This window comes from Sitophilus oryzae, unplaced genomic scaffold (genome assembly GCF_002938485.1).
Source record: "Sitophilus oryzae breed Bouriz unplaced genomic scaffold, Soryzae_2.0 scaffold_111_pilon_pilon, whole genome shotgun sequence".
NCBI lineage: Eukaryota > Metazoa > Arthropoda > Insecta > Coleoptera > Curculionidae > Sitophilus > Sitophilus oryzae.
The window spans coordinates 8,121,933-8,141,344 of NW_022145749.1; the positions used below are offsets into that span (position 1 = coordinate 8,121,933).

General features: G+C 31.7%; 2 protein-coding genes across 28 annotated transcripts in view; one reads left to right on the forward strand and one right to left on the reverse strand.

The window, feature by feature from the left end:
- The window catches only part of LOC115885109, a 34,103-nt gene extending 22,128 nt beyond the window's left edge, over window positions 1-11,975 (forward strand). For all 3 annotated transcript variants that reach the window (XM_030903900.1, XM_030903904.1, XM_030903910.1), the window contains 3 exons: window positions 2,187-2,273; window positions 2,991-3,070; window positions 9,844-11,975. In XM_030903900.1, the coding sequence (XP_030759760.1) occupies window positions 2,187-2,273; window positions 2,991-3,070; window positions 9,844-11,940 (2,264 nt within the window). In that variant the 3' untranslated portion in view covers window positions 11,941-11,975. The remainder of the gene's footprint in view (window positions 1-2,186; window positions 2,274-2,990; window positions 3,071-9,843) is intronic.
- A 6,405-nt stretch (window positions 11,976-18,380) lies between these two features.
- LOC115885126 (inter-alpha-trypsin inhibitor heavy chain H4-like) overlaps window positions 18,381-19,412 on the reverse strand; it is a 39,604-nt gene continuing 38,572 nt past the window's right edge. For all 25 annotated transcript variants that reach the window (XM_030903973.1, XM_030903979.1, XM_030904086.1 and 22 more), the window contains 2 exons: window positions 18,848-19,013; window positions 18,381-18,581 (listed from right to left, as the gene is read on the reverse strand). In XM_030903973.1, coding sequence (XP_030759833.1) covers window positions 18,545-18,581; window positions 18,848-19,013 — 203 coding nt within the window. In that variant the 3' untranslated portion in view covers window positions 18,381-18,544. The remainder of the gene's footprint in view (window positions 18,582-18,847; window positions 19,014-19,412) is intronic.

Sequence of the window (19,412 nt, forward strand, 5' to 3'; positions counted from 1 at the left end):
GTCGTATCTATTACGGTTACCGAGATACCAATGCTCGTACCTCGAATTTGTAGCACCCTGTATACTTACGTGGATAAATCAACGTCATTAGTTTAGCATTAAAAAATATGTCTCCAACATCACGACATGCCATTTCCAAACCTTCTTTATTGCACTTAAGAAACCTTCAATAGGTTTGTCTTTCGAGGACCTTACTTTGCGCCTGCGCATTAAAAGTTGCACGTAGTTCCAAAATAATCACAATTTTATACGGTTAATAAAGTACAAATTATACATTGTTATGGAAACCAACTTTTCATTGTTATTATATTGTCATAATTACAGTTGAGGGTTGGAACCTTTGGTGTTACACAGCAAAATAAAAACACTAAATCACCACAATACACCAAAACACTTCTACTTTTACACTGGACGCGCGTTTCGCTAACCATGTTAGCATCATCAGCAGATGATTATAAACTGATAGAGTTTATAATCATCTGCTGTTCATTGTTATTTTATTGTCATAATCATCACAAAACATCCCCCTTTAGAACTTCGTCTGTCATGTTAAGAAATGAAAATAAATAATAAAGCGCCTCTCGTGTTTGTTCGCACACTAAAAATTTCAATTAATGCCTATATAAATTTTTAGTATATTTTTTAAATTTACATTTTTTTAATTGTAAAGTAATATATTACATTTAAATGGAATATATTACATAACAATTATGTCAATTACAGTATTACAAGCTTGTTTTCTAACATATTTTAAATAAAACGAATTATAAATTTTCCATATACGTATATTTGTCGTAGGTATGAAAAAAGCTTAAACGCTTACTTACATTGCAATAAAAATATTTATATTTATAAATAAAATATATATATATATATATATATATAAATATATATATATATATATATATATATATATATATATATATATATATATATATATATATATATATATATATATATATATATATAACGATATAACACTAAAATCACTGAAACTTCCGCGGCTGACAACGAAAACTGAAAAATATAACGGCACTTTTTGTTTTGGACCTGCATATCAACAGTATGCTGTACTATTATGTGTTTGTTGTTGAAATAATATAAAATATCTAATTATAACTTGTAAATTTTAATATTTTAACATGATTTTAACTACTTTTGATAATAACTAACTTTTTGTTATCCAGATGACATTTTAGACGGCAACTGACATATATGTCATAATATTTGAATCTTAAATATGTATGTAATATAATTTAAATTACTATAATGCAGCTTTATACTAAGAAAACCTTTATACATTCACAAAATACAACAAAGTCTAATAATATAATTTGAAAACAATGAATATTGAATTAAAATTGAAAAAGTTAAGCGCGACCCCTTGTGTCAAAATTAGATGATGAAATTTTCGCAATTTTTACACCATTTGATGACCGGTGGCGCCTCTAGTGTTTGTTCGGGCGGTTGGTCTTTTACTCCCGCTTATGGCCATTAAAGAAAAAGTTCTAAAGGGGGATGTTTTGTGATAATCATATATCATAATCTTATTTCCATTGTGTAACGTCGCTTGTTTTTTGCAATTTTTATTTTAAAAATTGTATTAATTACTCTTTTGTCGACTGCTTTTATATAGCCAAGGATGCAAGTATCTTCAGTGAGAAGTTAATTTTAAGTTTGTGCAATTATATTTCTATTTTTTCCGTTCGACTTTCTAAATACTCGTAAAAATGACTAGAAAGTGTTTGGTGTGTGGAAGTTCTAATATAAAGGTCCCCGAATTATCTTTTCATAAGCAAGTAAAGTATTGAGTTTTATTTATATTAAACCACATGCATACTTTCTGGCTAGATTTCCTAAGAATATTGATATTCGTACGCAGTGGCTAAATGTATTTTTTATATAATTTAATTCTTGTGACAGTAAACAAGCAATTTATTGTTCAAATATATGCATTTTCCAAATTAAATTTTTAAAATTAATGTTCAAATTTGGCGCGTCGATGCTAGGTCCTCGACAAAGATAGACATAGTAGAAGCACCGCGTGTGCAACAAAAAAAGAAGATAAATGGAAGTCGTTGATATGTTTGCGACAGTTTCCATAGTGATTAAATTAGGTATATTAAATATCACCAATCATTTATTTTTTCGTATTAATATACTAATTATAAATAATCTTTAAATAGATGTGGATATTAGCTCCTTAGTACAGAGCTTGCTCGAAGATATGGTTCGTGTTTCTGTGGATGAGGGTGAAGCTGAAGAAAAAAGAGGTAAAGTATTTTGTTTTATAGCTGTTTACTAATAAGATATCTAATAGAGTATTCAGGATAAGATGCGATTAAATGTACCTACGTTTGAAATAAAAATCAGTTTAAAGTTTGCTAAAATACACCAAAACATTTTACTTTTAAAATTAGTAATAATTAATTATGTACTTCTCGCTATCCACGTTATTATCATCATATTTAAACTAAAGTATTATTTACAAATTCAGCTATCCTATCATAGACTTAAAAATACAATATTATTAAGTGTATGTATCATATCCATATACTTTATTTACTAGAGTTAGAGATATATAGTACTGTAGACTAAGATTACATTAGATTTTTGAATTGGCTATCTGGTTGTTCCACTGCGACCTTCTTAGATCTATTGTGGTTGTCTTATGATCCTTAGATTACATTCTCTAGTCCTATCCTTTTCACAAAGTGTAGCAACTTGGAAAAAGGTCTACCAAGTCTACCATGGAAAGATCCAGTGGTTCTCAAAATTTAAGCGAAAAACATGTTTCTTGACTTTTTGCTTTTTTTAATTTTCAAAGTAAAATATTTCGTTTATTTATTTAGTCGACTTATTTGAAAAACAGTAAGTTTATTACCAGCCCTGAAGATATTTGCTGCTATTTAAGACTCACCCTGTCTATATAATTAATACATATAAGTTTTTTTTATAAAAATATCTTAAACTTATTTTCTTCTTTCCAGGTTTCAGAGAAACAGAATCAATATTTAGTAAGAAGAGCGTCTCTTTCCTTCCAGCAAATTTCCAGACGGGAAGCAGTGAGGTAAATCATTATTTGCTTGTGTAAATATTTTATTTATTTTTGATACTGACGTTTGTTTTGTGTAATTCTCTCTCATTTAAAAATAGATTGAGTTTTTCTGGCAATGTTTGAACATTGTCTGTCTAAATCAGAGTTTTTTTTTCTCATAAACAACTTTGAAAATTTTACTAGTTTCGGTGGATCCCCTTGCTGCTACTCTTCTACCATATTCCCAAAACTCGTCAAAAATTTGTGAAGAATAGATCTAACATCTAAAGATGAAAACTTGCGTAGTGCCGGGAAGCATATAAGCACAACGTACATGATTATGGCAAACGCATTGCGATAGAGTTATCTCATTGGCTGATGCCAAATAACAGTACATATTGCTATACAGGCGCCAAAAAAATGTACATTCTGCCACAGAGTTTTTCTTCGCCAAATAACAAGTGAAAGTTTGATATCTGCTGAACAAAAGCACGAAATATTTTAACGAATAATATACGTGTAGTATAAAAGTAAATGACATAATTTGGTTTTGGAATAGAATGTATAAGCACTTGTAAATATTTTGTTTTCGTATGACCTCTGCCTTGCTGAGCAGAAAACGACCTTTAGTTGATAAAAATGTATCGAAACACATACAAAAAATATATATAACCAAAAAATAATTGATGCATTTTTATATCTATTGGAATGCCTACTATTAATTCATCAGTACACATTTTTTGGCTTATTTCTAACAAAACGGTTTTGTCCCACTAGAATTACCGTCCGCCGCACTGTGCGCAAGGTGAAAATATACTATAACCACAGACTTAACTATGGCCACCGTCTAAAAATATTCTAATTAAAAATTTTTAGACGGTGCATTGGCTATAACCACATATAATTCTTCTGGGGGTGTGGTGCTAGCTCTATAAGTTAGGTGCTAGATAGTGCTAGGTGGGTGCAATACAGTGCTAAAGTTTTAATGGAAATAAAAATAAAGCGAAATAATAAATACACTATAACTCTCTTGGGGGTGTGGTGCTAGCTCTGCAAATTGGGTGCTAGGTAGTGCTAGGTGGGTGCAATAGAGTGCTAAAGTTTTAAGGCAAATATTCAACCGGGGGGGGGGGGGCTAGCGTTACATTAGCCCCTCCCGGTAAAAATGTCCTATAACTCGCTAGGGGTTGTGGTGCTAGTAAGTTGGGTGCTAGGTGGGTGTAATACAGTGCTAAAGTTTTAAGGGAACTATTCAACCGGGGGGGAGGGGAGCTAGCGTTACATTAGCCCCTCCCGGTAAAAATGTCCTGTAACTCGCTAGGGGTTGTGGTGCTAGCTCTGTAAGTTGGGTGCTAGGTAGTGCTAGGTGGGTGCAATACAGTGCTAAAGTTTTAAGGGAAAAATTCAACCGGGGGGGGGGGGAGCTAGCGTTACATTAGCCCCCCCCCCGGTAAAAATGTCCTGTAATTCAATAGGTGTCGTGGTGCTAGCTCTGTAACTTGGGTGCTAGGTAGTGCTAGGTGGATGCAATACAGAGCTAAAATATTAAAGAGTGTAGACAACCGGGGGGGAGGCTACTGTAACGGACTCATTAGACAACCCGGTTAAAATGTTCTGTAATTCGCTAGGGGTTGTGGTGCTAGCTCTGTAACTTGGGTGCTAGGTAGTACTAGGTGGGTGCAATACAGTGCTAAAATATTAAAGAGTTTGGACAACTGGGGGGGGGCTACCGTAACGGATCCATTAGACACCCCGGTTAAAAAGTGTTCTGTAATTCGCTAGGGGTTGTGGTGCTAGGTAGTGCTAGGTGGGTGCAATAGATTGCTAAAGTTTTAAGGGAAATATTCAACCGGAGGGGGGGGGGGGCTAGCGTTACATTACCCCCCCCCCCGGTAAAAATGTCCTGTAATTCACTAGGGGTTGTAGTGCTAGCTCTGTAAGTTGGGTGCTAGGTAGTGCTAGGTGGGTGTATTGCTGTATTTCATAAACTAAAAGAAATTTGGCAACACTGTACCTTGAATGGGCATAAAGAGGCAACTTTTCTCTGATTTAACCGACCTTGTAGCACTTACCGTTTCAGAGATAGCAATAGTGGTATCACTTAAGACGGACACACAGTATATTTTATATATTTTACAGAAAGAAATATGTATGCCATAACAGCTCATTTAAAAAGAGAACCAACATTGCACATGCACACGCATATGCACATGCAAAATCACACGGTAGTGGGCACTAGTAACTAAAAAAATATGTTTAATATTTAATATTTAAATATGTTTACTAAAAAAATCTGTTAATAAATGTGCTTAGTTTTTGTAGTATTTGTATTGCATTATACTCTCAGTTAACTTCGCCAATAAAATATTGTATACAGGGTGCGGCAATAGTGAGTCGGGCTTCTGTAGTTCCCTGAATAAAAAACTTAAAGTATAGTATAGTACCTAAAGTATGTACCAGGATGTATTTCAGGAAAATATTTGAACTTCTATAGAGTGGCTCAAAAGAGTGTGAGTGGATCTGGATGATTTTTTTAAATGGAACGCCCTGTATATTTTTGCATTTTTGACTTCCTTTCAGATCACTTTACATAATCTTAAGACATGAGTAAATATATTTCGATAGAATTCAATTCAGAGAAATTAAAAAATAAATTAAAAATATTCATATATTTTTCACCCCTTCTTTAAAAAAATATGAAATATACAAGAACTGTTCTAAAATCACAACTATATTAGGTATTTACTTTAGATGGTCTGTTCTTACTTTGCTGTAAATATGGTAATCGTAAATCATACAGGATGTTCAATATTTTACGCCAAACTTTCTAAAATATAAAATACTTTTTCTTTGTTTTTCTAAATGGAACACCCTGTATATTATTTTTTTTATTAGATGGAGAGTTAAAAAATGAACATTTTTTGTATTTAAAGTACATATTTCAAAATTTTTAATAGTTCTGCAGATACACGCAGTATTATTTCATATGGCGCTTTCAAATACGAGAGAAAAATCATTGGGTGGCTTTGATAAAAATTTACTGTGGAAAATGCCATATGAAATATAAAACCGCGAATATCTGCGAAATCGTTAAAAATTTTGAAATACTCTAAATACAAAAAATGTACATTTTTTAATTCTCCATCTATTGAAAAAAAATAATAGTTCCGTTTAGAAAAACAAAGAAAAAGTATTTTATATTTTAGTAAGTTTGGCGTAGAATATTGAACATCCTGTATGATTTACTATTAATATATTTATAGCAAAGTAAGAATAGTCCATCTAAAGTAAATATCTAATATAGTTTTGATTTTAGGATAGTTCTTGTATTATTAATATTTTTTTAAGAAAGGCTGAAAAATATTTAATTTTTATTTATTTATTAATATCTCTGAAATTAACGAAATATATACTCATACCATAGGATTATTTAAAGTGATCTGAAAGGAAGCCAAAGATGCAATAATATATAGGATGTTCCATTTAAAAAAAATCATCCCGATCCAGTGTGTTAAATATTAGCCTTTTGTGTTAAAAATGGCACCCTAAAAAGCATATTCTACATTACTTTTTATTCGGGCCCTCCCTAAAATAAATTCCTGTATCCGCCCCTGTCCCGATCCACTCACACTTCTTTGAGCCACCTTATAGAAGTTAAAATATTTTCCTGAAATACATCCTAGTACATACTCAGGTTTGCGTTTGCACTTAAACAAAATTCTCAAGTTTTTTATTCTAGGAGCTATAGATGCCCGACGCACTATTGCCTGGACCCTGCATAAAGTTTAAACAGAAATCGTTATAGTCGGGTCGACATTGATTTTGAAAATAAAATTTTCACAATCTTTTACTTAAGGCAATCAAATATACATCTAAATATATAAAATTTAAGGTTACATTGTACTATTAAATATAGTATATAAGGTTAAAAAAGAAGCAGCAAGTTAAAAACTAATAAAGAAATAACTTAATATTTCTTTTTGGATTATATAATTTTTCGGACAATAGATAGTATATAGGGTGGCGCACCTCATTCGCCTCGGTTGATTATACGAAAACGGAAAGATGTAGAAACAAAATATTTTATAGGGATATGTGGGGAGGCAATGTGCACAATTTAAAATTATTTTGAAATATACAGGGTGTCTCAGAACTAAGATCCATATCAAACTTATATTTTTTCTGTTGTAATAGTGGTTTAGTTTTTTTGTTTTGTGAAATATATATTTTTTTAATTTTATAGGTACTTTAGGTTTATATTAGTATTGTTTAAACTTTCTTTTAAGTATGGAAATCACTTGATTTACAAAATAAAACTTTTTTACAAACATAATTAAATTATAAACACTTCTTCGTCTGCACGCATATAATATATTTTTTGTATCCCATTGTTAAATTAGTATCTTGTTATTTTATTTTTTCACGGGGGAACTTGAATTTTTTTATTAAGAAAGGTCTAAACCAACAGCTAGTGATACAAGAAGTGATTTTTAAAGAATTTATAAACTTATGTCTTTCACCTTTCACTTGCTCACCCAATCCAAACATTTCCCAAAACCGATCCCCCAAGTTCACCCTTTAAACAAGGGGGCGTGGGGCTGTTAATGTAAGAAAAACATTGTTTGGAGTTCACCAGAAATCATTACTAAGCAATAACGGTAAATCTACAGGTGTGTACCTCTACCGATATTATTAAATGACACGCTTTACAAAAAATAATTTAGACCGGCCGGCGTTTTGCTAAAATTCAATTAAAATTATAAAAATATATAGATATTGTTCTTTTCACCATAAATAAAGCAGCTGGGCTACAAATTACTTATTAAAGTATTTTTTTCTATTTATGACCGCTATATCCCTATACCTCGATCCACTGTGCGACGGAAAATACTATGAGACTATGATATATATATATATATATATATATATATATATATATATATATATATATATATATATATATATATATATATATATATATATATATATATATATATATATATATATATATATATATATAAAATATGCACTTTTGTATATAGGTAAATTGTGTCAAATGAACTTATTTTGATTCGAAAAATACATAGTAGTTCTATGTCCACGGAATATTGCATTTTGAATATTGACACCCTGTATATCAGACAGATATTGTTTCTTTCTATAAAGTTTCACTTGCAATACATTATTGAAAATACTATTTATTTAACGACTTTCTATGTAGAAAGTACTTTTAGTAAAATCTATTAAAAATATTAAAAAAGTGCAGGACTTGCAAGACTCTTGCAGCAAAACCAAGACCACGACCGGGCCATGCAGGGTCAAGATTAGTTATAGCATTACAAAATTATTGATAAAACAGTATCAAAATAACCGTCATATGATTTCGACAAACAAGAAGTTACAGACACATACAGGGTCCGGCAATAGTGCGTCGGGCATCTGTAGCTCCTAGAATAAAAAATTTGGAAATTTTGTTTAAGTGCAAACCTAAAGTATGTACCAGAATGTATTTCAGGAAAATATTTTAACTTCTATAGGGTGGCTCAAAAAAGTGTGAGTGGATCTGGATGATTTTTTTTAAATGGAACACCCTGTATATTATTGCATTTTTAGATTCCTTTCAGATCACTTTACATAATCCTAAGATATGAGTAAATATATTTCGATAGTTTCAGCGATATTTAAAATAAATCAAAAATATATATTTTTCAACCCTTCTTAAAAAAATTAATAAAAATACAAGAACTCTGTTCTGAAATCAAAACTATATTAGGTATTTACTTTAGATGGTCTGTTCTTACTTTGCTATAAATATGGTAATTGTAAATTATACAGGATGTTCAATATTCTACGCCAAACTTTTTAAAATATAAAATATTTTTTCTTTGTTTTTTAGAACACCATGTATATTATTTTTTTGTTATATGGAGAGTTAAAAAATTAACATTTTTTGTACTTAAAGTATTTCAAAATTTTTAATAGTTCTGCAGATACACGCAGTATTATTTCATATGGCGCATTCAACGGTAAAATACGAGAGAAAAGTCATTGGGTGGGGCTTTGACAAAAATTTACTGTGGAAAATGCCATATGAAATATAAAACCGCGAATATCTGCGAAACCGTTAAAAATTTTGAAATACTCTAAATAGAAAAAATGGTTAATTTTTTAATTCTCCGTCTATTAGAAAAATAATATACAGGGTGTTCCATTTGAAAAAACGAAGAAAAATTATTTTATATTTTAGAAAGTTTGACGTTCAATTTGGAACATCTTGTATGATTTACGATTTCCATAACTATAGCAAAGTAAGTATAGACCATCTAAAGTAAATACCTAATATAGTTTTGGTTTTAGGACAGTTCTTGAATTATTAATAATTTTTTTAAGAAAGGCTGAAAAATGTATAATTTTTATTTATTTATTAATATCTCTGAAACTATCAAAATACATTTACTCATGTCTTAGGACTATGTAAAGTGATCTGAAAGGAAGCCAAAAATGCAATAATATACAGGGTGTTCCATTTAAAAAAACTCATCCCAATCCACTCACACTTTCTTGAGTCACCCTATAGAAGTTAAAATATTTTCCTGAAATACATGCTCGTACATACTTTAGATTTACACTTTAACAAAATTCCTAAGTTTCTTATTCTAGGAGCTACAGATGCCCGACGCACTATTGCCGGATCCTGTATATCAATCTATTTTTAATTAATATGACAAACAATAGTTAGAGTCGTATATTCTTTCGCTGGACAGGCTATATATTTCTTCACTATTACAATACGTTGTTTATTGCAGGCTTCAGAAATTGCAATGAAAAGATCAACATCATCATCTTCAAGTTCTATTCTGAATGAAGATTCAAGGCAGTCAAGGGGGTTAAGAATGACGAGAGATAGTATATTTCTACCAAGATTTCAAAGTCTCAAATTATCTAAAAGCATAGAACCATTCCAGAATCTGGACAGAGACAGTTTAGAAGAATTTATTATCAGGAAATCTAATAGCGAACTACCAACTATAGATGAGGACAATAGTGATGTCCCGAGCAGCAAAGCTAGCATTTATAAAAATTATGAGAGAAGAAGTTTCGGAAGCAGACTAGATAGAGAAGATAGTTCAGCAAGGCATGCCAGTTCCATCTATGAAACACCACCCAAAAAGAAAAGCGCACCAATATTAAAAACAACCTCTCTGGGAGTAAATCCTTCGGTTCCTGATTGTTGTGCACAGAAACAATATATACCAGAACCACCCAAAAAAGTAAGCTTACCAAAATTGCAAGCAAGTTGTTGTGAAGGAATGAATCAAAATAATCTAGAAGATAGTTTAGCAAGGCTTGCCAGTTACATCTATGAAACACCACCCAAAAAGATAAGCGTACCAATATTAAAAACAAGCTCTGTGGCAATAAATCCTTCGGTTCTAGATTGTTGTGCACAAAAACAAGATATACCACAATTACCCAAAAAAGTAAGCTTACCAAAATTACAACAAAGCTGTTGCGAAGGAGTTAATCAAAATACAACAGATTTTAGCCCAGTAACGCGCCCCAGCTACAATGAATATCGTATTAGTGAACCAAAATTAAAAACAAGCTGTTGTGCAGGAGTAAATCAAAATAAAGTAGAAACTAGCTCAGCAACGTATGCCAGTTACAATGAAAATCCTATCGATCAAATAGATGATGAAGATGACATTGATTATTCATTAAGTGGCTCAGTTACTGCAGGTATTATGAAAAAATCTTCTGCTTGTTGTTCGGGAAAACATCAAAATGTAAAAGAATACATTCCCATAATACCACCACAAGCACGTGCGCCATGTTGTGAAGAAAAAACAGCAACTGATACTAGTAATTATGTAAGCCCTATAGTTAAAAACGTAGAAAAAGATGAGGAGGATCTTAGTGAAGAGTTGGAAAGCTCGGAAAGTTCAGAAAAATCAAATAATTCCTACGTGAATAGAGAACGACGCGATTCAAATCAATCTTCTGAGTCCAGTAAAAAGTCGGAAAGTACGAAATCAAGTACGGATAATGCAGAAGAAGATTTAAAACAATCTTCGGAATCCAATAAAAAGTCAGAAAATTCGGAATCGAGAATAGATAGTGCAGAAAAAGATTTAAAACAATCTTCCGAGTCCAGTATATTGTTAGAAAGTAAAAAATTAAATATTGATAATGCAGAAAAGGATTTAAAACGATCTTCTGAGTCCAGTAAAAAGTCAGAATCTACGAAATCAAGTATAGATAGCGTAGAAAAAGGCTCAAAGCGGTCATCTGAGTCCAGTAGAAAGTCAGAAACTTCGAAATTAAGTATCGATAATGGAGAGAAAGGTTCAAACCGGTCATCTGAGTCCAGTAGAAAGTCAGAAACTTCGAAATTAAGTATTAATGCAGAGAGAGGTTCAAACCGGTCATCTGAGTCCAGTAGAAAGTCAAAAACTCCAAAATTAAGTATCGATAATGCAGAGAAAGGTTCAAACCGGTCATCTGTGTCCAGTAGAAAGTCAGAAACTCCAAAATCTAGTATGGATAGTGTAGGAAAAGGTTCAACCCGATCATCTGAGTCGAGTAAAAAGTCTGATGAGGCTGGTATAGATAAGTCGACTAGTAATGATTCTGCTTCTAAAAACAAATCAAAGCATAGCCACACTAATATAGATGATGGAAATAAGAATGGTATTGAAAATGAGGATGATAGAAAACCTAAAAGGTTTTCAAAAATATTTTGCGGGGCTGTTGAAGGCGATGCGGAAACTGACGATCTGTGTAAAGAGGGTTGCAGTTCATACGAACAACTAGAAGGGGGAACATCGAAGACGCCTTGCTGTAGGGAGAACTGTTTATCATTTGCGTGTAGCGAGATTGCGCTTAAGAATCGCAAGATGTAATTTTTGGGCTAATAAAAATATATCTGTAGAACTCTCTTCTGTATATATTATGCTTTCTATACCGGGTGCGTCTCGAAAGTGGCTCACCTCTATAATTTTTTTACGTTTTCAGATAAAAAAACGAGATTTGGTGTGTTAGTATATGACATAAATTAGGATTGATTGACATATTCAATTGTTTTTGGTTACTTCCTGTTTCACCGGAAATGACTGCCTACAATTTTTGATTTTTAAATGGCACCCTCGGTATTTTTTTACTTTATTCGATAGAAAATGACATTCTGAATAGAATGAAATATCATATGTCAACTTTTAACATTCTCGCTTTATAAAAAATCGTATTTTAAATTTCAATCCAGAGTGCCTATGTTAAAAACACTAATTCGTAATCAAGGAGCCTTGGAAAAATATATTTGATCGTCTAATGTTTTTAGTGTCTTGTTCTGGCCAGTTAAAAAATGCCAAAATCATATTTTTAATAATTTCTTAATTTTTTTAAATGGAACGAGAGTGGCTCATTAGCATATTTGGAAAAAGCATTTTTTTACGAATAATTTGATACACACATTGTATTTCGAGTCAAATTGTCGTTATAAACCGCATCTTACAACTTCAAATAAACCATATGCTAAAATGTCAAAAGTTGACATATGATATGTCATTCTATACAGAGTGTTATTTTCTATCGAATAAAGTAGAAAAATACCGAGGGTGCTATTTGAAAATCAAAAGTTGTAGCCATTTCCTGTGAAACAGGAAGTGACCGAAAACAATAATTGAATACGTCAAACAATCCTAATTTATGTCATATACTAACATCCTTCAACTTTGTAGATTATAGATAATATCTTTGTAATTATAGATAAATTAGATCCTAAAAACTATTAGTTCATTAATAGTTTTTAGTTGCATAAAAAACCGTATACTCTCGTATACTCTGGCATATTTTATTTTGTTTATTTTGTTTTGGACCGCCAATTTTTCTGTAGAAAATTGGATTCAGGATGAAATGCATAAACATTTTTATCTAGCTTCCTTTGATATTAAGTGTCAAATCAGACAATTTATTTCTTTCTCTCAGAAACTTGCTGTATCTTAAAAACAGCAAGTGTTGCTGGGATGAAATTTAGAGCAGGATGCAACAGTATACCCCTGTAAGCAAGCAGGAAACAGTTTTAGCGATCTTGCTTCTCATGTGTTGCCAACTGGGAAGTCAGCAACCAAAATAAAAGTATCTATTGCTCAAAATTTGAAGGTGTGGCTGGGTTGGGATTTGAAGCAGGATAAAGCATCAGGATTGTAGCAGCCCAAGCAGGATCGTATTTTATAATTCCTGCTTTCAATGAGTTGCCAACTTCCCCGATCTAAAAATTTTAATTTTTTTTTTCTCAAAAAACGGTTAATGGTGATATAGTGTTTGATATCAAAATTCATAAAATTTCATTGTAACATATGTAAAAAATGGGTATGCCCATTTAAAATAAGAAAGTTGCTGTCAACTTACGGTACTTCCGGAAGTACCGCCATGTTGAAAATAGTTTTATCGATAGATCTCGTTGTGAAACAATGATATACAAAAAATCTCCGGTCTAGATATTGTAGTTTTCTAGAAACTTCTAATGTACGCTCAGACTGAGACCTGGGTGTTGTATACAGGGTGCTACAAATTCGAGGTACGAGCATTGGTATCTCGGTAACCGTAATAGATACGAAGATGGTTAAATTGGGGCAAAGTTGCCCGCCTTGGGATGTTCACCAAAATGCCACCAAAAAAGTTTTAAAAATTTCAAGGATTGCTGAGTTTTTTTGGAAAAAACGGATTTTTTTGAAAATCAATTTAATTTTTTCCTGTCGTTAGTTTTTAAAAAATCAGAAAACTAATTGCGCATTCTCATAGCCACTTTATTAGGGCTATCTGATAATATTTTTAGATTTTTAAATTAGCTGATAATTTGTGAGATACAGAGGCCAACTTAATTTTTTTAAATACGGACCTGCATTTTTATTTCAGATTTTGAAAGAACTCGATCTCCTGAGTACAATGATATGCCACACTTTATACTTTATTTTTGTTTCGGACATTTGAACTCAAAATTTATTTAAACTAATTTCAAGTCCGGCTCTGTTTTATAAATATTTAAATTATTCATCGTTACAATATTGATAAGCCTTAAAACTTAACTATGACGTGGGGTAAAACATTGAATACGAAAAATTAAATTCAATAAAAAAAATAATTGCATTACTTGACGTCATTTGTAAAAGTGAAATCAATGTTTTTCAACATTTACCAAAAAGAGTACAAAATGCATTCGGAAATATAAGAAGAAGATATTATGTTCAAAGAGCTATAAATAAAATTGAAAGAATAATAAATATGTGCAATAGGCAAGGTGGTAACCCTTTCGAACATGTAGAGCGTTAGAAACTTAGTTTGTAGAAGGTGATTTATTTATAATATCTACGATTAATATTATGCATATTGTTAGATCGTACCAAATCGTACACTGAGAAATTCAAATTCACAATAAAAAAAGTTAAAAATAATATCTTTAAATTGCTGAGCTGGATATTATTTATTTGAATCCTTCAGTTGGCTCGATTTTCCTTATTCAATGTTAATTAGCGCTGATCAATATTGTTGCAATGAATATAATCAGATTAAATATTTTAAGAAACCAGGATCGGACTTAAAAATATTTTAAATAATAATTAAATAGTTTTGTTGTTATTAAGGAACCCAAAACAAAAAAAGTATAAAGTGTGGCATATCATTGTACTCAGGAGACCGAGTTCTTTTAAAAACTGAAATAAAAAATGCAGGTCAGTATTTTAAAAAATTAAGTCGGCCTCTGTATCTCTCAAATTATCAGCTAATTTGAAAATCTAAAAATACTATCAGATATCCCTAATAAAGTGGCTATGAGAATGTGTAATTAGTTTTTTGATTTTCTAAAAACTAACGACAGGAAAAAATAAAATTGATTTTCAAAAAAATCCGTTTTTTTTTCAAAAAACTCAGCAATCCTTGAAATTTTAAAAACTTTCTTGATAGCAAATTGGTGAACATCCCAAGGCGCAACTTTGCCCCAATTTAACCATCTTCGTATCTATTACGGTTTCCGAGATACCAATGCTCATACCTCGAATTTGTAGCACCCTGTATAATCTCAGTAGTTGTAGTTTTAGAATTTAGATTAGTTTACACCATAGAGAATGATAGTAAAAAGAGAGTGGCAGATTAAATTAGGACGAATGGCATCGCATTTTGTTTTCCAGTCGCGCAACTCAGATCTCCTAAATTTGTAAATGTGAATGTATGTTGTAAAAATGTTAGTTAATTGATTTTTTCTTAAACTAAAGGCCCTTTAAAACATTTAGCGCTTCCAATGGTACCTACTTCCTTCGGCCTTTTTAGCCTGATGTTCCTTTTGATACAAAATGATTTGTATTTGTGTTAAATTTAACATTTTTTTACAAAACTGTGATTAATAAACTGCCATTCTTCACACCGTCACTGTCATGTGTTCACTGTCATTCATTGACTCTTTGGCATTATTGTTAGTTTTCCCTATAGGAAAAACTATAAATTATAATTTTCGTTTGAAATCTATCAGATGTTCGTTCGAAACTTATGTTGAAGCATTTTAATTAATTTATCTTCGAAAGTTGAATTTGCCAATTATTTACCATTTAAAAATTTTAGTTATCTATAGTCCTTCTAGAAAGTATCCGGAATTTTATATTTTTCCTAATTTTAATGTATTTTTTTTCTGCAACACTCTAAGACAATAGTAATCCATCATGTAGGTTGTGCCGATAGTAGGCTATCATGGTACAAAGAAAACAAGGTATGATCGATAGCGGCTCCAATTTCGTTAAGTTTGCGCATACCACCTGTGACGTCATACGCCATACAAAAAAATATCCATATTGTTCAATTGCCACTTATAAAAAAAGACCTAAAATGGGGAAGAATTAGGACATAACCCCAAAAGTTATGTTTTGACATCGAGCTTGACATTTGAAAAATTATTTTCATATTTTGACACAATCAAATTTCACAGATGACACAATCTGTTTGACAATTTGAAATTGGCGCGCAGAGCTTGCCGACCAATAGTGCCGTTTATCACCTGTGACGTAGTGACCAACCTGCGCAATATCATACCTTGTATTCTTTGTATCATGGTAGGCTATAACATAACCAAAATCGCATGGCAACGCCATCTGTCAAATATTGTTAATTGTAAACCAGCTTAAGATTTGAGAAATAATGTCGCAAGTAAAAAAATGAGAAAGGGTGGAATATTTGTATAGAAAAGGTGTTCGAAAGGTTAAAAAATTAGTGCAATTGACCGAACTCGGAAAAAGTGCAGTATATGAGACAATAAAGAGGATAAAAAATGGCACAGATATGAAGCATGGACCATAGACTTAAAATATTATCTAAAGAAGCGCCTTTCTACAACAACGCCACTGACTCCTAATGGGTAAATTGAGAGTTGCCTACCGGACAAAAGTCGTTTCAAGATAAATGGATTATTTAAGTCAAATTTCTTGCAAATTTGACACTGGCGAACCATATTTTATAGTTCTTGAACAGAAAAAGTCAATAAAATAAACACTTAAGGACTACAAGCTAAGAAAATGCGTTAATCCAGCCGGGGAGATAGCGGCAACAAAGCTTTACCGCACACGTGCGACACGTACTACAAGGTAACAAATGATTGAATAGGCTCCCTTGCCTCTAATCGGTGTTGTCATATTGTAAAGAACTTATCCTTTTTAAACAGTATCCGACTTATAATTTAGTAGTATAAGGACTATTTAATACATCTATGGAATATTAAAACCTACTTTATTAAACTGTAGTATTAATATCTCAATATATGTGTATAACAAGAAAAAAAATATTGATAATATTAAAGACGTGACAACATAGGCTGGATGAGGAAGGCTCGGTCGACTGTATCCAGAAGTAAACATGTATACAAAAAAGATTGTTTGTCCGCGTTGAGATGTAAATAGTGTAGTCTATATTTTATTTTAAGTCTATGGAGCATGGACCAGTTTCAGGAAGACCGCGAAAGAGCCTCGAAAACAATTTAAACGCTTTAGTGGCATTAGGACGACAGAATTCGCGCCTAGGGTTTCGCAAATTGGCTAACAGATTTGAAAGTCAGTAAAAATTAAAAGTGTGTCCAGAAACTGTCCGCATATCATTGAAAAGACAAGGCTACATATCAAGAAACCCCAAAAAAATAATAAACTGCAATAACACCGCTACAAAGGCAGCGAAGAATGGATTTTTGTCAACGTTTTCAAGATGATAATTTTAATAATGTTTTTATTTCTGAAGAAAGTTGTTTCTAGCCTTGGTGGAAACTACCTAAAAATCCTATCAAAAGGAAATGTTACCGTTCAAGTTTCAAAATTTCGCACTAAAATAATGGTTTGGGGAGCAATATCTCAGCGTGGTGCTACACCTTTGTGTATAATTGATAGAACTGTTAATAGTGCAAAATATTATGATATTTTAAATGGTTTTCTTCTTGAAAGGGCTCGTCTTTTATATCCAGAGGGGTGGTTTTCAGCAGGATAATGCAAGATGCCATACGTTTGCCTATACTCAAGCATGGATCCAAGAACACCATCTGGCAAATTCCATGGCCAGCAGCTTCACCAGACCTTAGTCCCATTGAAAACATATGGGGGCTAATGAAGATTGAAGTGGAACGAGCAGCTCTACGAAATAAGCAAGATTTGATTCGCTCAGTTTTACAGGCCTGGACTACCACCACTGAACATTATGGTGTGGACCTAGTTTCGGGTGTACCTGGACGTTTAGTTAAGTGTTTGGAGTTAAATGGAGGTTGTATAAGTAAACAAAATTAATAATTTGTTATAATTTTTTTAACTCAAGTCCTAAAAATATATATCGATAATTGTAATTTTGCTTTCTTTTTTCCGGATACTTCCTAGACGGACTATATTTGATAATAGGTATAATAATAATATGTTTTAAAATATTTAATTATACCCACTTAAATAATAACATATTCAACATTCGTCGATGGATTAGTTGAAAGTTGAAGTTCAATTTTTTTTTTAAATTTGTCTTTTTATCACAGCAGCGCTAGTGAATGCGATTCCAATTTTTACTATGCAATCTGCATCTCTCTTTTTATTACTTTCTCTATGGTTGTTTACACTTGATCACGCTCATTGAAACATTCTATGGATACATCTAATCGAAACGTTAAAATATTATTCAGTTATTATGTTATTATTCGGACTTAATTATAATAATAAAGACCGAAAATCTTCTTTTAGTATCAGTACTGAATCATTATGTATCACCAACGGTATCACATTGAAAGAAATATCTAATATACACTATACACTAAAAATTAAAATAATAAATCAAATAAATCAGATACTGTTATAATGTCTATGTATTCTGGCTAAAAAATAAGTTATTCTTTATTAGGTACATAGATACAGGAAAATGTAGGTATATTATAATATTGTATTATTTCACAACCATCACAAATTAGGTCGATCCTGATTTATTCTTATCGCTGTGTCATGCAGTGACTCTTCATGGCTGAGGTAACGGACAGCAAACACCGGCAAATCTGTAAATACCAGAGAATATATAAAATTATATCTTCTGACAAGTGTTTAAAAAGTAATTCTAAAACCTCATTCAGAAACTCGAACTTAGTGGTTTCAATTATACAAGGTGTCCCAGAAATAAGTGCATGAATTTTAAAAGTCCGAAATTCTTTTAGTTTCAATACTAAATCATTGTAAACGTTGGAAATAAAATATCAGAAATTGACTTTAGAAATCCTATAATGTAAGTTTGAAATGAAATCTAAATATAATAAAGAATTTTTACCCTTTAATTTCACAAAAATGTTGTTTGTATGTTGCAAAATCTGTCAAATAACTTTGGATAACTTTACATTCGTGCAACAACGTGCACTGTCCATTAGTGGTGTTCACAGAATTCGTGCAAGTATCACCAAGTCCAAGTGTTTCATTCTGGCCCAATGGATACGTTGCTGGAATATAAAAAAAATAAATATTGTAATCGCAAAACATTTTCCGATGCACGTCATCAAACGTATCGACATTGACAATAAAGTCTATAAACCTGTTTGAATGAAATTTTGGCAAAAATGTTTAAATTTGTTGTATAATTTAAGATACCGAGCAGCTCCTCATTTGACCTTATAGAGCAAATGATTGTAACAGATATTTTATATAGATTAAAGCTGCAAAAGTTTAAACCGAATTTTATTATCGCTATGTTGGTCACATTGCGCCGTTTTCAGCAAGGTTGTCGTTTACGTTTATTATTTGACAATTAGGTCTGGCGTCAGTCATTATTTTGTATAATATCGTGTTGTTGAATCTTTGTGAGTAACTCTCGTTTTTGCCTATTTTCATAGTCTTTTTTT